The 19,169-nt window shown below is 43.5% G+C and overlaps 1 protein-coding gene across 2 annotated transcripts; it reads right to left on the bottom strand.

Annotated features, from left to right (window-relative positions):
• Positions 1-406: 406 nt before the first annotated feature.
• Xkrx (XK related X-linked) lies at positions 407-12,767 on the bottom strand. 2 transcript variants are annotated; one of them, XM_048417911.3, is made up of 3 exons: positions 11,334-12,767; positions 6,736-7,004; positions 407-2,259 (listed from the first exon to the last, which is right to left on the bottom strand). In XM_048417911.3, exons 1-3 carry the CDS (start codon positions 11,666-11,668, stop codon positions 1,514-1,516), a joined length of 1,350 nt encoding a protein of 449 aa, XP_048273868.1. In that variant the 5' UTR covers positions 11,669-12,767; the 3' UTR covers positions 407-1,513. The 2 variants fall into 2 exon arrangements, with proteins under 2 accessions (XP_048273868.1, XP_048273870.1); XM_048417913.3 differs by lacking the exon at positions 6,736-7,004 and having other exon boundaries at positions 11,334-11,474.
• Positions 12,768-19,169: the final 6,402 nt, after the last annotated feature.

The raw sequence follows: 19,169 nt of genomic DNA, 5'->3' as shown, positions 1-19,169 counted from the left end.
GGGGAAGAATAATTGGTCAGATAAGGCTGGGATAATTGGTTTTCTGGCAGGCAGTGGCCAGGACAATGCCAATTGTTTGGTTACCTTCTGTGCACCCAGCTGACAAGCCCACCAAAGGATCCAGCAGGGATGAGACACGAGCATGATGATCCATGTCTATTTGGCCATTGGGGTTTGTTAATGACAAGAAGATTGAAAAAAAAAAAAAACCAACCTACATTCCCCATTAGCAAGTAAAACCCCGCAGGGAGAGAGCAGTGTTGATAATCTCATGTGATCAGCTTCTCTCTTCCACCTTTACTTTGCTGAGGAGTCACCCAGCCTCATGCAAAACAGCACGAAGGTGCTGCCTTAGCCATTAGGACTTTATCGCCCTAAGTGAAAATCAATGAAGCACTCAGGACAGTAGCAGACACAAAGAAATCTTCATTTCTTTCACAGGGCATAAGCACTTTCAGTTACAGTTCAGCTTCTCTGATGTTTCCATCAAGTAACAAAATACAAAGAGACAGAAAAGCTGGATTGGAGGGAATCCCTAATAATGGGGCACCAGGTGAGAAATTTCATTCAAACATTTCCCTCAATGGAGCTGGAAGCCTACGTAGTTCCTTAAGAGTCATCCTGGGGGGGGGGCAGGGATGCCTCAGTTGATAGAGTGCTTCTCTGACCCTGGGTCCAGTGCTCAGCACCACCTAAGTGGTGCTTGCCTAGGCCTGGATGCAGCCCTCCGCACCATATAAACCAGGTGCACCGCCATGCATCTGCAATCCCAGCCCTCGGAAGGCAAAGGCAAAAAGATCGGGAGTTCAAACTACATAGTTCTTAGCTGCAGAGTGACTTTGGGTTCTGCCTTGGAAAAAATATGTCATTCTGATGTATTCCCTGAAAGAATCCTATTCTGCATACCCTTCTATAAGGGGGTGCCTAGGAAGGCTTCTAAAAAAAGAAGTCTTTGCTGAATGACCACAAGTAAAATCCTAATAGAGTGTTAGCTTATCTGGGGAATAGCTTTCTTCCATAATGGGGCCTTCTTCTTAGCCACAGTCTCTCATTAGAATCGAAATATCCCAGCCACTCTCACAGGTAAAGGTACCACAAGGGTCAGACTGTCTTCTGGGAGGTGCTCATCCCTAGTAAGCTGTCATATCCTCTGGTCAGTCCAGATGTGTTCTGGTCAAGTTCAGATCAGCCCAGGGAGACACAACAATGAAAACTCAAACAAATGAGCAAAGCTGGGAATGTGGAGCCTGAGTAAGGTACCCAGAAGTTATTCCAACTGACTTGGGTAGGAGGAGGATGAACTAATAAACAGTGATTAGTGCTGGTACCCAAACATAGCAGTCAATCACAAAAAAAGGAAAACCTATTTGGAGGTCAGTCTTTCTTTCGATAGGTTTACTAAAAGAGTCAAGAAAACAAACCTGGAAGAACACACACATAGAAGTCTCCTTCAATTTCACAGTTGCTCTTGTCAACCCTGAACCCACCCTATAATGTTCAGAAGAAAAAAAAATCAGACAATACTCTGTCTTGTTTCAGCCTCACCGGACGGCTCTGAGTTCTCAGCCCTCTCCTGGAGGTGCCTGCGGCAGCAGATACAGTGGAGGTAGTCTACTACGTTATGGGTGAAGAGTGAGCGCAAAGGGTGCAAGTACTGGAAGAAAAGGAGCATGAATCCAATGGAAATCACATAAGCAATGATAAGCTGCACCGCAATCAAGGAATGGCAGTAATTCAGTAACACTTTGGCTCCAAGGAACTTAAAAACCAAGACCATGATCACATTTTCTACCAACCTCACACTATAGTGCAGTCCCATATGTCCCCAGTTCTGACCTTTGTCAACAAGGTCTCTGTCTGCCAACTTCAACTGCATGGCTGACCAGCAAGAGAAGTTGATGCCAGCGTAGAGGATGGTGACAGAAATCAGTACCACCAGAGTGCCAACCCGGCTGAAATTCTTCTCAATATTGTTTGGCATTTGGGCGCCACTCCTCCAAAACTGAACCCAGGGCTCAAAGAGGATGATCAAGAAGTTGAGCACTAAGAAGGGCACAGCCTTCAACTTCAAGGTGGCGGAGAAGAGCACCAGAATCACGAGGCGGGAAGTGATCTCCAATGTCCTCCAGATGGTGATACAAAGCACTTCCAGGGGCCCAAGTCGAATCTTGTAGTCATCGTACTTGATCTGGATAGCCAACATATTGCAGAGGGTGGCGCCATAGGTGACAGATATCAGGGAGAAAACCATTAGGACAGCTGCAAAGTAAGGAATAAGACAATCAGTTGATGTCTATGGTGAAGCCTGTATTCAGAACCAGAGGTCCAGAGATGATGGTCAGGGCTTGAATGCTTCAATTAACAGTAGACTTATTTAAGGGTTTTATATATAAATATATATGTGTGTGTATGTATATATATACATATATGTGTGTGTATATATATATGCAGACTTACGATCACACTATGTACACCAACAGCATGCATCTGGATACGCATTTTTTACAAAAACATATAAATAGTTGGCAGATACAGAAGAATATGCTCAACATCACGGATCATTAGAAAAATGAAAATGAAATTCACAGTGAGGGCTGGTAGTACATCTCAGGGATAGCACCCTTGTCTTGCATGAAAAGAATGACCACAATAAAATATCGCCTGCTAGGATGGCTGTTGATTTAAAAAAAAAACTAACAAAGATATGGAGAAAATAGAACTTTTATACCTATTTGGAATATAAGTTGATATCGTCATCGTAGAAAATAGCACGAAAGTAACTAAGAAATGAAAACCAGAACTACCATATGATCCAGCAGTTCCACCACTAGTTGCATACACAGAGAAAGTCAGTGTCTCAAAGATATATTTGCCCGGCTATGTGATTCACTGCAGCAAGACACAAACCAGCTAGTATATGGGAGCACTCTAAATGTCCATTGATGAGTGCAGAGGTAAAGAAAATGGTACACCTATGTAGTGGGTGTCACTCAACAATGATACGAAGGAAACTGCATCATTGCAATAAAATGAATGAATATCAAGGCCATTATGCTAAGTGAAATGAGCCAGACTCAGAAATAAAAATAATGTATTATCCCATTTATAAGTGGAATCTCATAAATAAATTGGATTCAAAGAAGCAGAGTAGGGCAATGGTACCAGGGGCTAGGGGTTGGGGAAAACAGGAGGGTTTTTTTTTGTTGTTGTTTGTTTTGTTTTGTTTTTTGCTCAAGGGAACAAACCTTCTGTCACAAAATGATTAACTTTGGTAGCTCTGATGTACAGCTTGGCATTCTACTTCACACTTGTAATTTTTCTGAAGGTGCTCACACACACAAATAGTAATTCCATGAAGTGATAAACATATGTCAAAACATTACACTGTAGACCTGAAACATATATGTTTCGAATCCCACAAAAACAGGAGACCCAGGGAAGCTAGAGCCGAGAAGATACACCTCCAGCTGTGAGAAAACTGAAACCTTCTCTCATGAAAATCCAAAAGGAAGCATGGGTTTACTTCTAAAATCTTCCTGAGTATTGCGTAGAGTGTTAAAATCCCAAAGACCCCAAATGGAGGATTGGAAAGTGGTCGCCCTTGTCTTTCTAAACCACTCTTGCTCCTATTCGAAAGATACGGTGCTCTTTGATAAGCTGATCACAATGGACATCTCACCAAGTAGGCAATGTTTTCCCTGAAACTGAAATTCTGTGATTGACAGTTGTGCTATCAAAGGATGAAAAGCTGATGTTTGCAATAAGTGCCCAAATATTTCCATACGTCTCTCTACAAATAGACTAACCCTAAGAGATTAAACACTGCTATAGTCAGAAACATGGACTCCAAACAAGACACTGAGTCTAGTCGTTCCCATAGCCTTCTTACAGAAATCTTGGGGAGGGTTTACTTAACTTCTGAGTCTATCACTTTATCTTGTGTAAAGTGAGGATAATAATAACCTCATAGATAAAGTTGCTGTGAAGATGAAATAATTACATGCCAAAGATGTAGAGAAATGTCTAGAAGCTAGTAAATTCTATTTCTTCTACCTCCTCCTCCACTCCCCCTCCTCCCTCTTCCCAAAGGCCTAAAGGGAGGATTGCAAAGTGGTCGTTCTTAGTTTTCTAAGCTACCCATGTTTCTATTCTCACCATTCAACAAAGAATTGATTATTCATATAAAACCCCCATACCATTTAACTCAATCTAAAATCAGGGCATTTTTTTCTTTTGTGGTTATTGCTTATTAAGATTGAGAAAATGGAAGCTGGAGAGATGGCTCAGCAGTTATGAGCACTTACTGTCTTGAAGAGAACCTGACTTTTCTTCCTAACAACCTCATTGGGCAGCTCACAATGACCTGTAACTCACCCCAGGGGCATCTGATGCCTCTGCCTCTGCCCTCCACCCTCCAAAGGTATCCAAACTCATGTGCACATACCACACACAGACTCATACATAAATACATACTCATAATTTTAAAATGAATAAAAATAAATCTCAACAGCTAGATAAGAGCACTTGCTGCTCTTCCAGAGGACCCAGGTTCAGTTCCTAGCACCCATATGGTGGCTTTTAACTACAGTTCCAGGGAATCTAATGCCCTTCTCTGATCTCCATGGACACCAGGCATACAAGCGATACACATACATATGTGCAGGCAAACTCATATATATATATATATATATGTATATATATACATATATATATATAATGTAAAAGATATGGCAATTGACAAATTGATCTTGGAAATGAATCTATTTAGAAGATTGGTATAAAAATATGGCAAGAAAGGCAAAATATAAACAATGAATATTTTAATATGTAAAATTGAGTATTTCACATATGAACTATATGACATACACATATACATATATATGTTTTTGTTCCCAGCAGTGCTGGAGATTAACCTAAGACCTTCAACATGCTAGCAGACACTGTCCAGGCACTCTCCAACTGAGCTGTACCCACAGCCCAGTATGTGTACATAGTAAAGAGGAGTCTAGAAGGACACATACTGAATGGTTAACAAAGATGACTTTCGGTGAGTGACGGTCTATTTTTTCCCTATTCTATATGGCCTGAAATGTTACCAAACATCTGACAGCCCTTAGTCAGGCAGTGGTGGTGCACACCTTTAATTCCTGCACTTGAAAGCAGAGGCAGGTAGATCTCTGTGAGTTCAAGGCCAGCCTGGTCTATAGAGTGAGTTCCAGGTCAGGCAGGACTATACAGAGAAACCCTGTCTCAAAAAACCACAAATAATGAAAACAAAAAATAGTAGTATATTAAGATGTAAAATTTCTTACAGAAAATTTAGAAAGTCACAACTCTGCAGATTTCTCAGTCCCTCTTGGGGTAGCCTTTTTCTGTGTGGACACAATCACCTGTAGGTCAATCAGTCTGTACATTCAACACTTCGTAATGTATACGTATTTTAATTAGATGATTGCTCAGCTCCCAAAATTCTCAGGAAGCAAAGCAGCATCATTTCCAGACAAGGCTTTCCTCAAACTACTGTCACATAGTACACTTGTAAAAAACTTCCAAAGCAACAGAACTTCATAATCAATCGTTAATGAAGAAAAGGAGATAGACTTGCCCTCTTGCATTTATTTGAGACAGAGGTCTTTGTCAAATAGGATCAGTACTTACTAATAAAGAAATGGCCCAAGCTGCACCCACATCTGAAGCAGCATCTGCCCAACCAGATGAAGCGAAATGGGGCTGGTAAAATTCATAACAACATTTGATGTCAGCACTGACAATACTGACTCATTTCATCCTCTGCCAGAGGTCTTACTCATCTAGGGACCCATCCTTTTACCAGTAGGAACTTACGGCAGTGACTGCTTTCGAAGTTCCTTCAGAGATCACAGAGAAAGAAGGGCAGATCCCACACCCCTATCCTGTTTCTTCACTACTATGGGAGAAAATGATTAAATCTGTGTGGTTCTTTAGTGAAACTAGCTGGGATCAACGAGGGTCCTTTTTACAAATGCAGATTCCTGGCCTTCCTACACTCTGATTGATTCAGGTCTGAGGAGGGAAGGGAATTTTCAAAAGAACCTTCCAAGTCAGGCATGCTGGTTCTCGTCTATACAATAGTCTTAGCACGTGGGAAGCTCAGCAGGAGGATTGTCATGAGTGAGAGGTCAACCTGGACTAGCTAGATGGTGAGTTCCCAGACCAGCTTGGAATATAAGGTGAGACCCAATCACCAAAACCAAAACAAAACAAAAAAAGAAAAGAAAAATATAGAGAAATATTTAAGAACTTTTTCTCTAAAGGTGGCCATCTCTAAACAAATTAAGCAACTAGCAACACAATGTACACATTCCAGACAAGGGAAATTTTCCTTTGATTCTGGTGACTGCTGTGGCCAAAGGGTGTGTTTGTGAAATTTTGAGTATAAACATAACTCGTCCCAGTTTAAGAATCCTGGCAGGTCTGAGATGTCTGACCCCCTAAGTTCAAATGCTGTCCAATAGAAGTTCTGTGATGATGAAAGCCTCCTAAACCTATGCCATCTCAGAATGCTGCGTTATTAACCAGACACAGGCACTGGGCATTTGCACTGTGGCCATTGTTACTGAGAAAAAGCACTTTCAATGGGTTTTGGTTTGTTTTTTCTTTAAAATGCACACAAGGCCAGTCTACTGGACAGTTCAGGCCTAGACGTCCAAGACTCTTGATTTAAATAGAGCCCACCCTTCTCTTGACCCCACTCACCTCTACCCAGGGGGACCTCTGAAGAGATCAGAGTCACATAAAGCTGATAGGTCAGCTGGGGGACTGAGCCCAGGAATGCTTGAATCTGTGACATACGTTTGTAGGCATTACGGTGCATAGCCAGGGTCCGGATGGAGTGGCCCACCTCCCATTCTATCAGCACCTCCTGGCCATCTATTAGCATCTTCTTTCTGGTGAGGCTGACATAGGGCTCCTCTTGCCCCTCTTTCTTCCACAGTGTAAGGTACTTAATCATGGCCTCCAAACATCTGTGGGAGTAAAGCATCATGGGAACTTAGCTAAAATTGTCCCAAGAAAGGAAGGTGTCATAAAAGGGAAAAATCTGGGAAGGTTCTATTACTTTTTTGGCATTTCTTTCTTTTGTCCATTGTACATGAATCAAAGGGTTGGCCATACCTTGTTCAAGCCACTTGAATCTAAGGTTTTTTTTCCTCTCTGGTCACCTACTAGCCTAAGAACACCATTTCAGAAATACTTCCTTGTAGTCAAGGAATTGTTTTATCTTCTCAAAAATCTGCCCGTGTTTCTTAAAAAAAGATGTCTCAAATACAAAAGTATTAAGAAATAGTGTATTCTGAGATAAAGATGAAGGCTTCAAAAGGCCCTGGTTTTCACAAGACTCTTTAATAAACGCATTCAGCTTCGTAATTGAGATTCTTAAGATCTGCTTTTATAAGAAAACATTTCTTTTTTGTGTGCCTCTTGCTGGAGACAGATCCCTTTTAAACCTGGTTATTTCTTTATGAAGAAAATAGCCTTACCAGAGCACATTACCCTTGAAGTCTTGATGACAGTCTATTTCCTGCTGTGACCCTCCCACACATGTCCTATCAAAATCACAAGCCCTGGCAGCTCTGATATGGTAAACAGAAGCGAAAAGCAGCTAGTACACGCTGTCTTGTTACACCTGAGTTATCGCTTCCCCCCACTTACCCCGAAAAGAATGGACACTTGACTATTTTTGACAAGAATGTTTGTAGTGGAAATTAAGACATCTTCTCCAATAGATTGAGGGCAGAGGCTCTATTTCTCTTGCTGCCAGCTCTTATCACACAGTGGGAATTTGATAAACATTTGCTGAGTAAATGAAAGCATGAGAATGGGAAAGAGGAGGCAAGTGAGAAGGGGCAGAGGGGAGGATAACTGGGAGTGATTCACCAGGAAAGCAGATTAAAGGCAAGTTCAGGACTGATGTGGCTTCTAGACGTCGGCTGTTAATAGTATGCTTTAGACTATAAGTGCTGGCTGCCATTTTCCACGGGGTCCCCTGGAATTTTTTTTAGGTGTACTACTCCAAAATGTACAGGAGAAATTTCCGCTTTTGAACACATGTGCGTGCACATGTCTGCGTATGTGTGTGTGTGTGTGTGTGTGTGTATGAGAGAGAGAGAGAGAGAGAGAGAGAGAGAGAGAGAGAGAGAGAGAGGGAGGGAAGCATACATGTGCCACAATCTGTGTATGTAGAGACCAGACATCAGAAGACAACCTTGGGGGTTGGTCCTTGCCATCCCCCTTGTTTGAGGTAGTTTTCTTTGTGTGCACCAGGCTCGGTGGCCTGCTAGCTTCTGGGGATTTTCGTCTTTGCCTCCCATCTCACTGTTGAAGGACTGGCACTCCAGGTTCAGCTGTACATGGGTTATGGGAACCCAAGCACAAACCCTCATGCTTACACAGTAAGTGCTTTATCCATACACAGTAAGCTTTAGCCACTGAGCCATCTTCCCAGCCCTGAAATTTCCATTTTTGATAGACAAACTGTAAGACCTGGATGAGAAAAGGAAGGAAAGAAGGAAGTTGCAACTCTCACTATTTAGGGGAAAATATCTAACCATTTTCAAGCCCACCCATACTATTGCTTAACAAAATATTGGGGCAGTGGCATGAGGTATTCTGTTTATGCTTCTATTCTTGTGGATATTTTGCTAGTTTAAGAAAGGGTTCCTACCTTACTCCCAAGCTATAGTAAACCAGAGTACATCTTCATTCCCAGAAGCATGTTTGCATTTCATGTAAGAGAGCCATGCCCTATGAACAGCTTCCTTTGCTTGATAGCAGTAATCAAACTCTTACTTAATGAAAAATGGAATGGGCCTTGAGAACAAGCATATAAATAGTACTGCTTCTGGGTTGACAATTGTTTTCCTGAAGAAGTACAGGCAATGAATGGCTGCTGGGGGAGGAAGGATCAGTCTTGAACAGAAACAGGACCACATTATAGGTTACCTTGTGGTCAATCCCAATTGATCAGCCTTAAACAGATACACATATGAAAAACACTAAATATATGTATATATATATATACATTTATGTGTTTATAAATACATAATTGATATACCAATAGTAACTAAAGAAGAGCTGTGAATTTGAAAGGGAGTGGGTGAACACAGAAGGGGTTGGAGGGGAAAAAGGTGGAAATGATATGAATACAGTATGTATATAGGAAATTCTCAAAAATATATAAAAATTTTAAATTAAAAAAGAATTACTCTTCCTGATGTGGGCTTAGAGTAACTGAGGTTATAAATGCATCTCAGTCCATGTGCACTACAAGCTCAATGACAAATCTGAAAAATAGTGAACAACACTCCACGCGGAGCAAAGTCAAAAACAGCTTTGCAGGCCACAAACAAACAAAAAAAAAAGGAAGTAAAAACCAAGGACTGGGTACTTGCTAAATTTGCATCCTCTTCAACTGCTAATTCAGTATATTGAATTTTGAAAAGGAACAAAAATAATGGTTGTTTTGAGTCTCTAGTGACATCTTGAAACATCATGGTTCCAAGTTAAAGATAAAGTATTTTACAGCCAACTTGAAACACTTAGATTGGGGAAGTATCTTTAGATCACCTAACCCAAAAGCTACATAGGGCCAGCTGAGACACATCTGGATAGTACGCAATTAGTATGCCCATACTGCATTTTTTGAAGTTAGTAAGTTTCCAAATTTAAAATCATGGAGTCTCACATAAAACCCTGTCTTGGGAACTAACTTCTCAAAAGTTAGATCTGGCAATACTGAGTCTGAATTCCAACCTAAAAACAATGGGTTATAATTTTAAAGTGGCTGCCTCCCAGACAAGCATGTCCCAGATTCCAATTTGCCATGGTATTCCATTTCTTTACCACTGAGACCTTGTTTCCATTCATCAACATATGTGAGACTATTTTCTAATGTTTGGCCCACTTGCTTTGTTTATATAGCATACGCCTAGGCCCTGTGAGCACTAGGATTTGGAACACAAGGTCTAATCCAACGCATTCATTTTACAGCTGAGGGAACTGAGTCCCAAGACATCTTTAAGAGATGTCACTGAGATCACATTGGCCTGCCGAATAACAGAAGGAAAACTAGATTCTTGAGCTCCTAATTCAGGCCACTGCTTTGTGAAGATATCCCACATTTTCTGGGATGGAACCTAACAATATTGATTAACATTTCCCAGATTTAAGGAAATACAGTTGACAAATAGAATTACAGAGATATATAGATAGGTAGTAAATTTTATCAAAGGCGGTTCCATTCTTGATAAGTTTTACAGGCCATATTGAGATCTCTAATGATGCGTTATCTTCCTATTGCAGTTACAACATCAACACTGTGACCCATATTTCTCAGCTGACTGCATATGTTTGCCTCTCTTACAGTCATGACAAACTTGGTCCATTCCTCCCTACTGACTTCATAAGTTATGCAATGTTTCTCTCCCGTGAAACCCCATAGCATCCAGGTGAGTCTGCGGGCACCGATGCCCGTCTCCCTACAATTAAGCACATTCTCACGCTGCTCACAGCAGTCTGAATATGAACACCAGATATACCACTGCCCTTTGCTATTAATTCCAGACCGAGGTGGACATTCTTCCTTTGGTCCTTCCAATCGGTGTGCATTTATTGCAGCAACACAATGTAAGATAAGCAAGAGAGACTGATCTACCAACAGAGAAAAGTCAACTTCCTTGGGTTACAGTACCAGCTCGCTACCACCTACTACATAAAGTACTTTCCAGATGTCAAATAACTCCAAAAGTTTTGAAAATGGCAAAAAAAAGAGGCCAGCTCAAGATGTTCAACTTGTGAAAACTGAATGTGGGACCGAGTGGAAGTAGGAATGAATGATTATCCATTCATAAAGCATCTAAAGGGCAGAATTCAAATTACAGACTCTGGAGGCTGGGACTATAGCTCAGTGGAACAGCACTTAGTATGCCTACCATCCTGGCTTTCATTCCTAGCAAAGTGAAAAATCCCTCTGTAGCTATAGCCCAAGAACACAGCATGGCCACATTCATTGGTCTCACGCCGGTTTCCACAACACAAACTCATTAAGAATTGTCTAATCAAGTCATATTAGTGATATTGCTCATGATTTTTGAACACATATACATGCCACAATGTCACCATGGTGGCACCCAAGATGATTTCAGATAAAGTCTTAGGACAGTAGACAGGGAAGTCGAGTGAGAAGAAATGGAAAAATTAGACTAGAGACACAGACGGAAAAATTAGATTAGAAACACAGTATCAGTCGTACAAAGATTAGCTTCCTCCTCTGTACAGAGAGATTTAAAAATGCTCACCTGATAACAGGTCCCAAGAGGATTAGATGCATAAATAATGAGAGTGGTCTATCTTTGGCCAGGTCTCTGTGGACAAAAATGAGGGTCAACTGAACCATGATGGATGAAAACATAAAGAAGGAAAAGGTGTATGTCATCCAGAAGGTTTCGTTATTCTTTCGATAAACCCTAACCATATACAAGGCGGACGCAGCCTCCCCACAGTACAAAAAGGTAGAGAAGAGGATACTAAACGGAAAGGTAAAGCGTGGGTTAGGTCCACGGATGACATCTTCTCCCAGGGATGAAACCGGAACCACATTTGGCTCCTCGGGAATCTCATAAACTCTGTCCATCGTGGAGGATCTCGTTGGGTCTGGAGTTCAGAGCTCTTCCCCATCCATCCCCAACAGAGCCCCCGTGGCCACTGCTGTCCAAGAATCCGTCAGGTGGACAGTGGCAAGTCAAGTTCCTGAACGAAGCCCAACAAGTCAGAACAGGAGCCACCTCTCTTCCAAGCTTAACTTGAGAGTCTGAAATCGCGAATCCAGAAGTATCTCTTTGAACTTCACTTTTGAGTGGCCCTGGAATGCGATCATCAACATAGATGCTAAGAAGCTAGGACAAGCCCTCCAGCACTGAGGCTGGGATCCAATTCCAGGAGTGTGGAAAGTCAAGGAACAGCTGTTTCCACCGAGGCTCCTTTCACAGTACCCCAGGCAGGGGAGTATCCACTCTGGGGTGGCGCATCACACAGCCAGTAGCTTCTCTTGGGGAATTCTCATCAGTGTGGCCTCTCAAATCAGCAGAGAACTGAACCAAGGCAGAAGAAGGGGTACAGTCTGGAGGATTCAGTTCAGCAACTAGGTATCCATCCAACCTGCTGCTAGGTTGTGCCTATTAGCGCGTCTGTCTGCTGGAGTTTGCGCACCAGCGAGTTCTCAGGACCTGCAGAGAGGCTAGGGTTCTCAGGAAGGTTCTCCAAGCCCCGCCCCCAGACCGCCTGGCTGGGGGCCGGAGTAATGCCACCACCGTCCCCAAGCCAGGTCTCTCCAGGAAGAAGCGGAGCGCGCAGTACTGAATAGAAGAGGCTGGAGCGGTTTCTTCACAGAGTCACTTTGCTAAAGAAGGCACAGTTTGAGAAGTGCGGCGGGTCCTGGGCTTTGGGACCTATGGCACCTGGATGTCTTGGGCAGGGTGGTGGTGGCGTGGGCCGGGCGAGTGAGAGAGACAGCTGAGGCAAAACAAAATGAGCCAGAGTTCCAAGACGAATGGCCAAGGGATGCTCCAGGTAGCTAGGCGCAACAAAAAGGAGCCTGAGCCAGTCTTCCGCAACATCTCTCACCATGACCTCTGGATCCAGGAGGGAGCCACAGCTTTCCTTTTCTCCGGGAGCAGCAGCAGGCACCCACTTCTACCCCTCCCTCCACAGCCAGCTAAAGTGGCTCGCTCCCACACTCGTTCAACCCACGCGGTTAGGCAGGTGTGTCTCCCTTGGCCGCAGGGTTGAACCTCCCCAGGTCCTATTGCCCTCCAGATAATATCAGAAAAGTGGGAACCTAAGAGGGAACTGGGTCAGAGCTCCTGTCCAGGTAAAGCTGTATGCAAAGGGAAGACTGAATCAGACAGAGATCAAAACTCAAAGCCAGCCCACAGACACTGATAGCACATACATGCCTTTATTTCTGCACTTTCAAAATGAGGCCAGGACAGAAGCTTCAGAATAAACTTTTAGGTCTTTGGTTAAAAGGCTCCGAAGAGGGGCCGGATTCAAAATAGACTGGCAATGAGCCAAGAGAGATGTTCGCGAAAACGGAGAGGGGTGTCTTAAAGAGCTCTTAAAATTGCCAGGATTTGTAAAGGCGGTCCTCCTCCACCTCAGAAAGCTTTTGTTTTCATGCTTTATTTGCATAATCCTAAACCCCAAAGAAAAAAGGAAAACAGCGGCCTCTGAGGAATGAGATGGAGCAGACCCTGCCTGTGCCCATCTCCTTCTACCAGAGGAAGTCAGCAAAGGGAATCTATGAGAGGAGTGGCCAAAAAGCAGCCACCAAAATATGAATGACCTCAAGATAGATTTAGTCTTGGCCATTTAGTGTGTGTGCGCGTGTGTGTGTGTGCATGCGTGTGTGAGAAAGTGTGTGTGTGTGTGTGTGTGTGTGTGTGTGTGTGTGTGTGTGTGTGTATTTTAAACTCCCTCATTTATCGCCTCGTTTTCCAAGAGCTGACTGGGGAAGGTCGTCTTCTGAAGTGCAGCTGCCCCTGGTCTAGCAGCTGCTCATACTTCCTCTTTTGTGGTGACACTATTGAGACTAACTTAAAAGCTGCTGGTGGCTTAGAAGATGGGTGCTGGAAGATGGGTGCTCCACCAGTGGGGCACAGGGCACAGGGGTCGCTTTCCTTTTTTATTTATTTTTATTTGGGGGCTTTGTTATTTTGCTTGCTTGTTTGTTTTGAGACAAGATCTCTCACGTCGTAGCCCTGGCTGACTCACTATGTAGACCAGGCTGCCCTCAGGCTCAAACACATCTACCTGCCTCTGCCTTCCAAGTGCTGGGATTAAAATATGCGCCGCCACCTGCTTTAGCAAACAGCTAAGAAGGAGGATGTCAGGCAGAATGACCAACTTATCCACTTCCCGAGGATAGGGTAAATTAGGTATCCAAACACAGAAAAACAAACCAATAAAGACTGTAGGATAAAATTGCAGACTTTCTGCCTCATGCCCGTGCCTTCATCACTCCCCACGACATAGCTCTATAGTCTTCCTAGTTTGTTCCCAAATGACTAGTTGTTCTGTCTGCCATCCAAGGCTATCTGTAATCACTCCTGCTTCTCTATAATTTTAGTCACCCACGCTACCATACTGCACACCTTTTACACCAGTCCAGCAGGTCTGCTCACTTATCCACAGTCATCCTGCTCACCCCCACTCCTGTGTCTTGTTGATGTCATGTACGGCTTCATCCCTTTCCCCATGAGTCCAAGCTCCAATCTTTTTTTTTTTTTCAAGAGTCAGCCCTAACCCTGCCAAGCCGTCTCTAACCTCCCCTCCCCTCATTTTCCTTTCCTTGCGCTACCTGTACACATCCTCTCTGGTATGAGTCCTTCAAGTCTGTTTGCTCGGCCTTCCCAACAGACGTGTGACTGTAAGGATATGCCTAACAGATGTTTAATGTGACTCGCCATGACAGTGGTGATGAAGATTCCTCACAGTTACTTCCTCCATGAAGTCGTCAGGCAGGACTAATCAGACTCCACTCCAAATGCTGTGGCCATTAGGCCTAGGGCACAAAGTCCTTCAGCTGAATATGCAAACTTAATCAGCCACTCAGCTCACGGAGGAGGTCAGTCCATGGATCTGTCCCTTCTCAGGCAGGTTGTATTTTGTCAGCACCACATTTTAGACTCAAATTATGAATTATTTCAAGTGTATTCGTTTTTATGTTCCAACTAAATCATTATAGGACCTGAAGGGTAGGACTCCTATTATACTTTTATTGGACTCCTCCAGGGCTGGTATAAACTTGTAAGTTTCCTGCCATCTGACTCCTCTCCTCAATCAGCTTCTCTACTTTCAGTCTTAAGACTCCCTGGCGCTCTAGGTCACTAAATCCTTTGGTCTCTTATTTCTCTGTTCCTTTGCCCTACTGGAAGAATCTAAGTGAGAATATCCCTGTTGCTAACATTCTTAGGTCCATCCGTATACTTGTTAATTTTCCCATTACAGTAGTAAAATACTCAACAAGAGCAGCTTACGGGAGGAGGGACTTCTTTGGGCTCACGGTTCCAGGGATACAGTCCATCAGGGCAGCGAGAGCAGGAGGCAGCTGGCAACACGACAGCGACCGTCGGGAAGCAGAGTGAGCAATGTGCATGTTCACCTCACTTTCTCCTTCTTATTCACTCCAGGACCCCGATCCATAGAATGTTATCATCACCCACAGTAGTCAAGTCTTTCCAACTCATCTACTGTATCTTAAACCCTCCCAGGCACACCCAGAGACTAATGGTGACTGCAGATTCCAGTAACTTGACAACCAAGATTAGCTATCACGATCAGTCAATTTCTACGGGCAACTCTAGGCTTTAAGACAAGGGGCACTGGAAAATGTTGACAGTCATGAGACTCCCAAGAGCCAAAACCCCCTTCCCAACTAAAAGCACAGATCTCTCGAGAGCTAGTTAATGGCTGTCTACTGTGACCAGATTGGTGCCTGGCCCAATTACCGATCATCAGAGAGGTGTCATTCAGCAACTGATGGATGCAGATGTAGAAAACCACAGGCAAGCGTCAGGCAGAGTTCGGGAATCCCGTGGAGAAGGAGAAGTGGGGGAGAGGAATGTAGGAGCGAAACAGGTTAAGGACTCCATAGGAAGGCTCACACAATCAACTAACCTGGGCTCATAGGGGCTCACCAAGACTGAACCCACAACCAGGGAGCCTGCATGGGACTGACCTAGATCCTCGGCACGTAAGTTACAGTGGTGTAGCTTGGTCTTCTTGTGAAATTTCTAATAGTGGGAACAGGAGCTGTTTCTGACTCTTTTATAGGCTTTGGGACCCTACTTCTCATACTGGGTTGCCTTGCCCAGCCTTAATACATGGGGTGCTTAGTCTTGCTGCAACTTGATATGCCATGTTTTGTTGATACTCATAGGAGACCTCCCTTTCCTGGATGGAGATGGAATAGGAGGGGTTTAGGGGTTGGGAGGGGACTAATCCGGAAGAGGAACTGGGAGGGGAGAATGTGGGGGAGGGAGGCTGTGACCAGGATGTAAAATAAATAGATGAATAAAAGAAGAACTAGTTAAGTGAAGCCTATAGGCGGGCCTCTGAATTCTAGGTAGTGTTCTGGGGTCTAGTTCCCCTTTTGTAAAGCACCAACACTGTGCGGAAAGGGCAGGCTGAAGATATGACTCCTTACCCACATCCAACTCCCAATTCAGCATGAAGAAAGACTGAGTCTCAGAGTCACCTTGTCAAAAAGGTCTTAGTATTTTTACAATATTGAGAAGCCCTCGAAATATGTGACGCTTGGGAAGAGTGAAGATTCCAAGCCACTGCAGCTGGAGAAGAGGGTTCACAGGCCTTCCAGGCGCTGTGCTATAAGGGCAGTAGAGGGTACCCACAAGGGGAGAGTGCAGGAAGGAGAGTAATCAGCAGTGGGCGACTGACAGGGGCACTCGCAGAATACCAGTCTCTGGGAGGAGTTGGGTAGAGAAAATCAATAGCTAGAATGGAAGGATGGCTTCCTTCTGTAGAATGCTCGGTTTGGGCTCCAGGAGCCTAAGAGATCTAAGGCAAAAATCAATCATGTATCCTCTAGGATTTGGGTTTTTTTCTTTCTTTTTTTGTCTTTGCACTCTTTAGGGATTAAAGTCTCTGGCTTTTCAGTTTATGGCCTATTCCCTCATTAGTATCATCCACAGATAGACTCCGAGCCTGAAATCAAAACACAAGTGTGTCCACTCTACAACCTTACCCCTGGCACTTTACTTTTTAAGAAATCTACTTAAACTGGGAGGGGGGGGAAGAGCTAGTAAAAGTGAACATCTAAATTAGCTTTGAAGAGAAAGAAGTGCTCTCATGAAATGTAGCATGGAGAGAGGGGTGATGTTGCCAGGCAGCTGGAAAGCTCTATTTACATTGCCTGGTGGAGGCAAGTGAGGAGAAAAAAACGTAATGGAAATTACTTATTTTTAAAATAATAAATCGAAGGTATAATTCCCATGCCATATACCACAGCATAGAAAGTGCATGGTCTAGAAGTCCTTGTACAAGGCCATTTATTCATTACAATAATCTAGTGCCACAGCTTTTCACCCACCCCCTGAAGAGGCCCACAGCCATTAAATGCCCATCGCACATTCACATTCACCATCTCTTAGCCAAAACAACCACTAACCTACTTTCTTTCTTAATATAGTTGTCTACTGTGGACTCATCTATTTCTTTGGCCAATTGTACTATGCCACAGATTCAGTGAATTGTGAAGAAAATGCATTTTATTTTGGCTATTAATTCTAACTGAAAGGAGATGGGTCATATCTGGTGATGGCTTCCTTGCCAGTAGTGTTCCAAGGTGGCACAGGTGATCTCATTGCAAAAGACAGTGAATGCTGATGCATTTGAGTGGCCCCCTTTCTTCCTATAAAGCAACCAGGATTCCAATATGGAGCCTCCACACTAATTATCTTATCTAATCCTTATCACTCACTTCCCAGAGGCTCTACTCTAAACACCAGGGATAGATTATGTTTCTAGGCTCCTCAGAGCTCATGATGGAGATTAATTTCAATACATGAAAACCTGGAGGACACTCAAATTATAGCCAAATCAAAGCATGGGCATTTCATAGAATGGCACAATGTATGTGACCTTTTATGGCTTCTTTTACCTAGCAGGGTATATTCAATGTTCATCCACATTGCAGTATGTACCAGCTGATCATTCCCTTATGTGTAATATTCCATTGTACAGATATGCCACCAAGAAATAGGACCAACTGTAGTTGCTGGTAGGTCTGAAATTCAGGGCAGACTAGATGGCTAAAAATGAAAGAGGAGCTAATGTTCTATCTAGTCCGAAGGCTTGAGGCTTGGTCATAACTCTGGACCTCTTCAGGGGATGCTAGTGTTTTCTCTTTAGGTCTTTTGTGAATTGGATGATATCCAATCATATTATGGAGGCTAACATACTTTGTTCAACCTCAATGATCAAATTGTAATCACGACTGAAAAAGAACTTCACAGCAATATTTAGACAGGTGCTTGACCAAACAACTGGCTCTCATATCTAAGTTGCCATGTAAAACCAACTGTTGGGCAATTGAGAGAGCCTGGGAAGTAAAAGCATTCAACATGTGAATCTGGGGACTTGAGTTTGATGTCAGGATCCCATGGTGGAAGGAAAGAACAGACTCCCCAAAGCTATCTTCAGGATACTTAATGTACATTCCCTCTCCCCCAACTCTCTCTCTCTCTGTCTCTCTCTCTCTGTCTCTCTGTCTCTATCTCTCTCTCTTTCTCTCCGTCTCTGTCTCTCTCTGTCTCTCTCTCTGTCTCTCTCTCTCACACACACACACACACACACACACAGAGAGAGAGAGAGAGAGAGAGAGAGAGAGAGAGAGAGAGAGAGAATAATGAAAAATTAAAAACTATCACAGGATTGTTTCCATTCTTTTGGTTCTCACAAATAAAGCATCTGGAAACACTTGTGTCCACTTTTTGTAATGGATGTAAGGTTTTTTTTATTATTATTTTGTGTATATGTTTTGTCCCTGCACATGTGTCTGGTGGCCTTGAAAGCACAAAGAGAGCACTGAATCCCCTGGAAACTAGAACTACAGATGACTGTGAGTCACCAATGTGGGTGTTGGGGATCAAAATCAGGTCCTCTGGAGGAGAAGCCAGTACTCTTAACTGCTGAGCCATCTCTGCAGCCATTATGGATGTCTTCCTGTGTGTGTGTTGGATTTGTGTGCACATGTGGGTGCATATGTGCCTGCATGCATGTAGAGGCCAGAGGTTGACATCCGCCACCTTCCTCTCTTACTTTCACTTTATGTCTGAAGACAGGGGATGACACTGAACCTGGAGCACACTGATTTGCTAGCTCAACTGCCCACCAAGCCCTAGGAATCTTCCTGTCTCTGCCTTCCCAGGAACATGCCACCAACCCCAGCTCTTTATGTGGGTTCTGGGGACCCAAACTGTTAAGGCAATTGAAAATCTACCAGAAGGGTCCGAGAAAGTGAAATGAGGATACAATTTTGCATAGGTTGTTTCTGTTGTTTGATGTTGCTTCTCACAGCCCACCTGCCTGCTTTTATTTATTTGGTCTTGTAGTGA

This window comes from Myodes glareolus, chromosome X (assembly GCF_982192425.1).
Source record: "Myodes glareolus chromosome X, mMyoGla1.1, whole genome shotgun sequence".
Lineage (NCBI taxonomy): Eukaryota > Metazoa > Chordata > Mammalia > Rodentia > Cricetidae > Myodes > Myodes glareolus.
The sequence above is the reverse complement of the archived record's forward strand: the minus strand, read 5'-3'. Positions and strand labels throughout refer to the sequence as shown.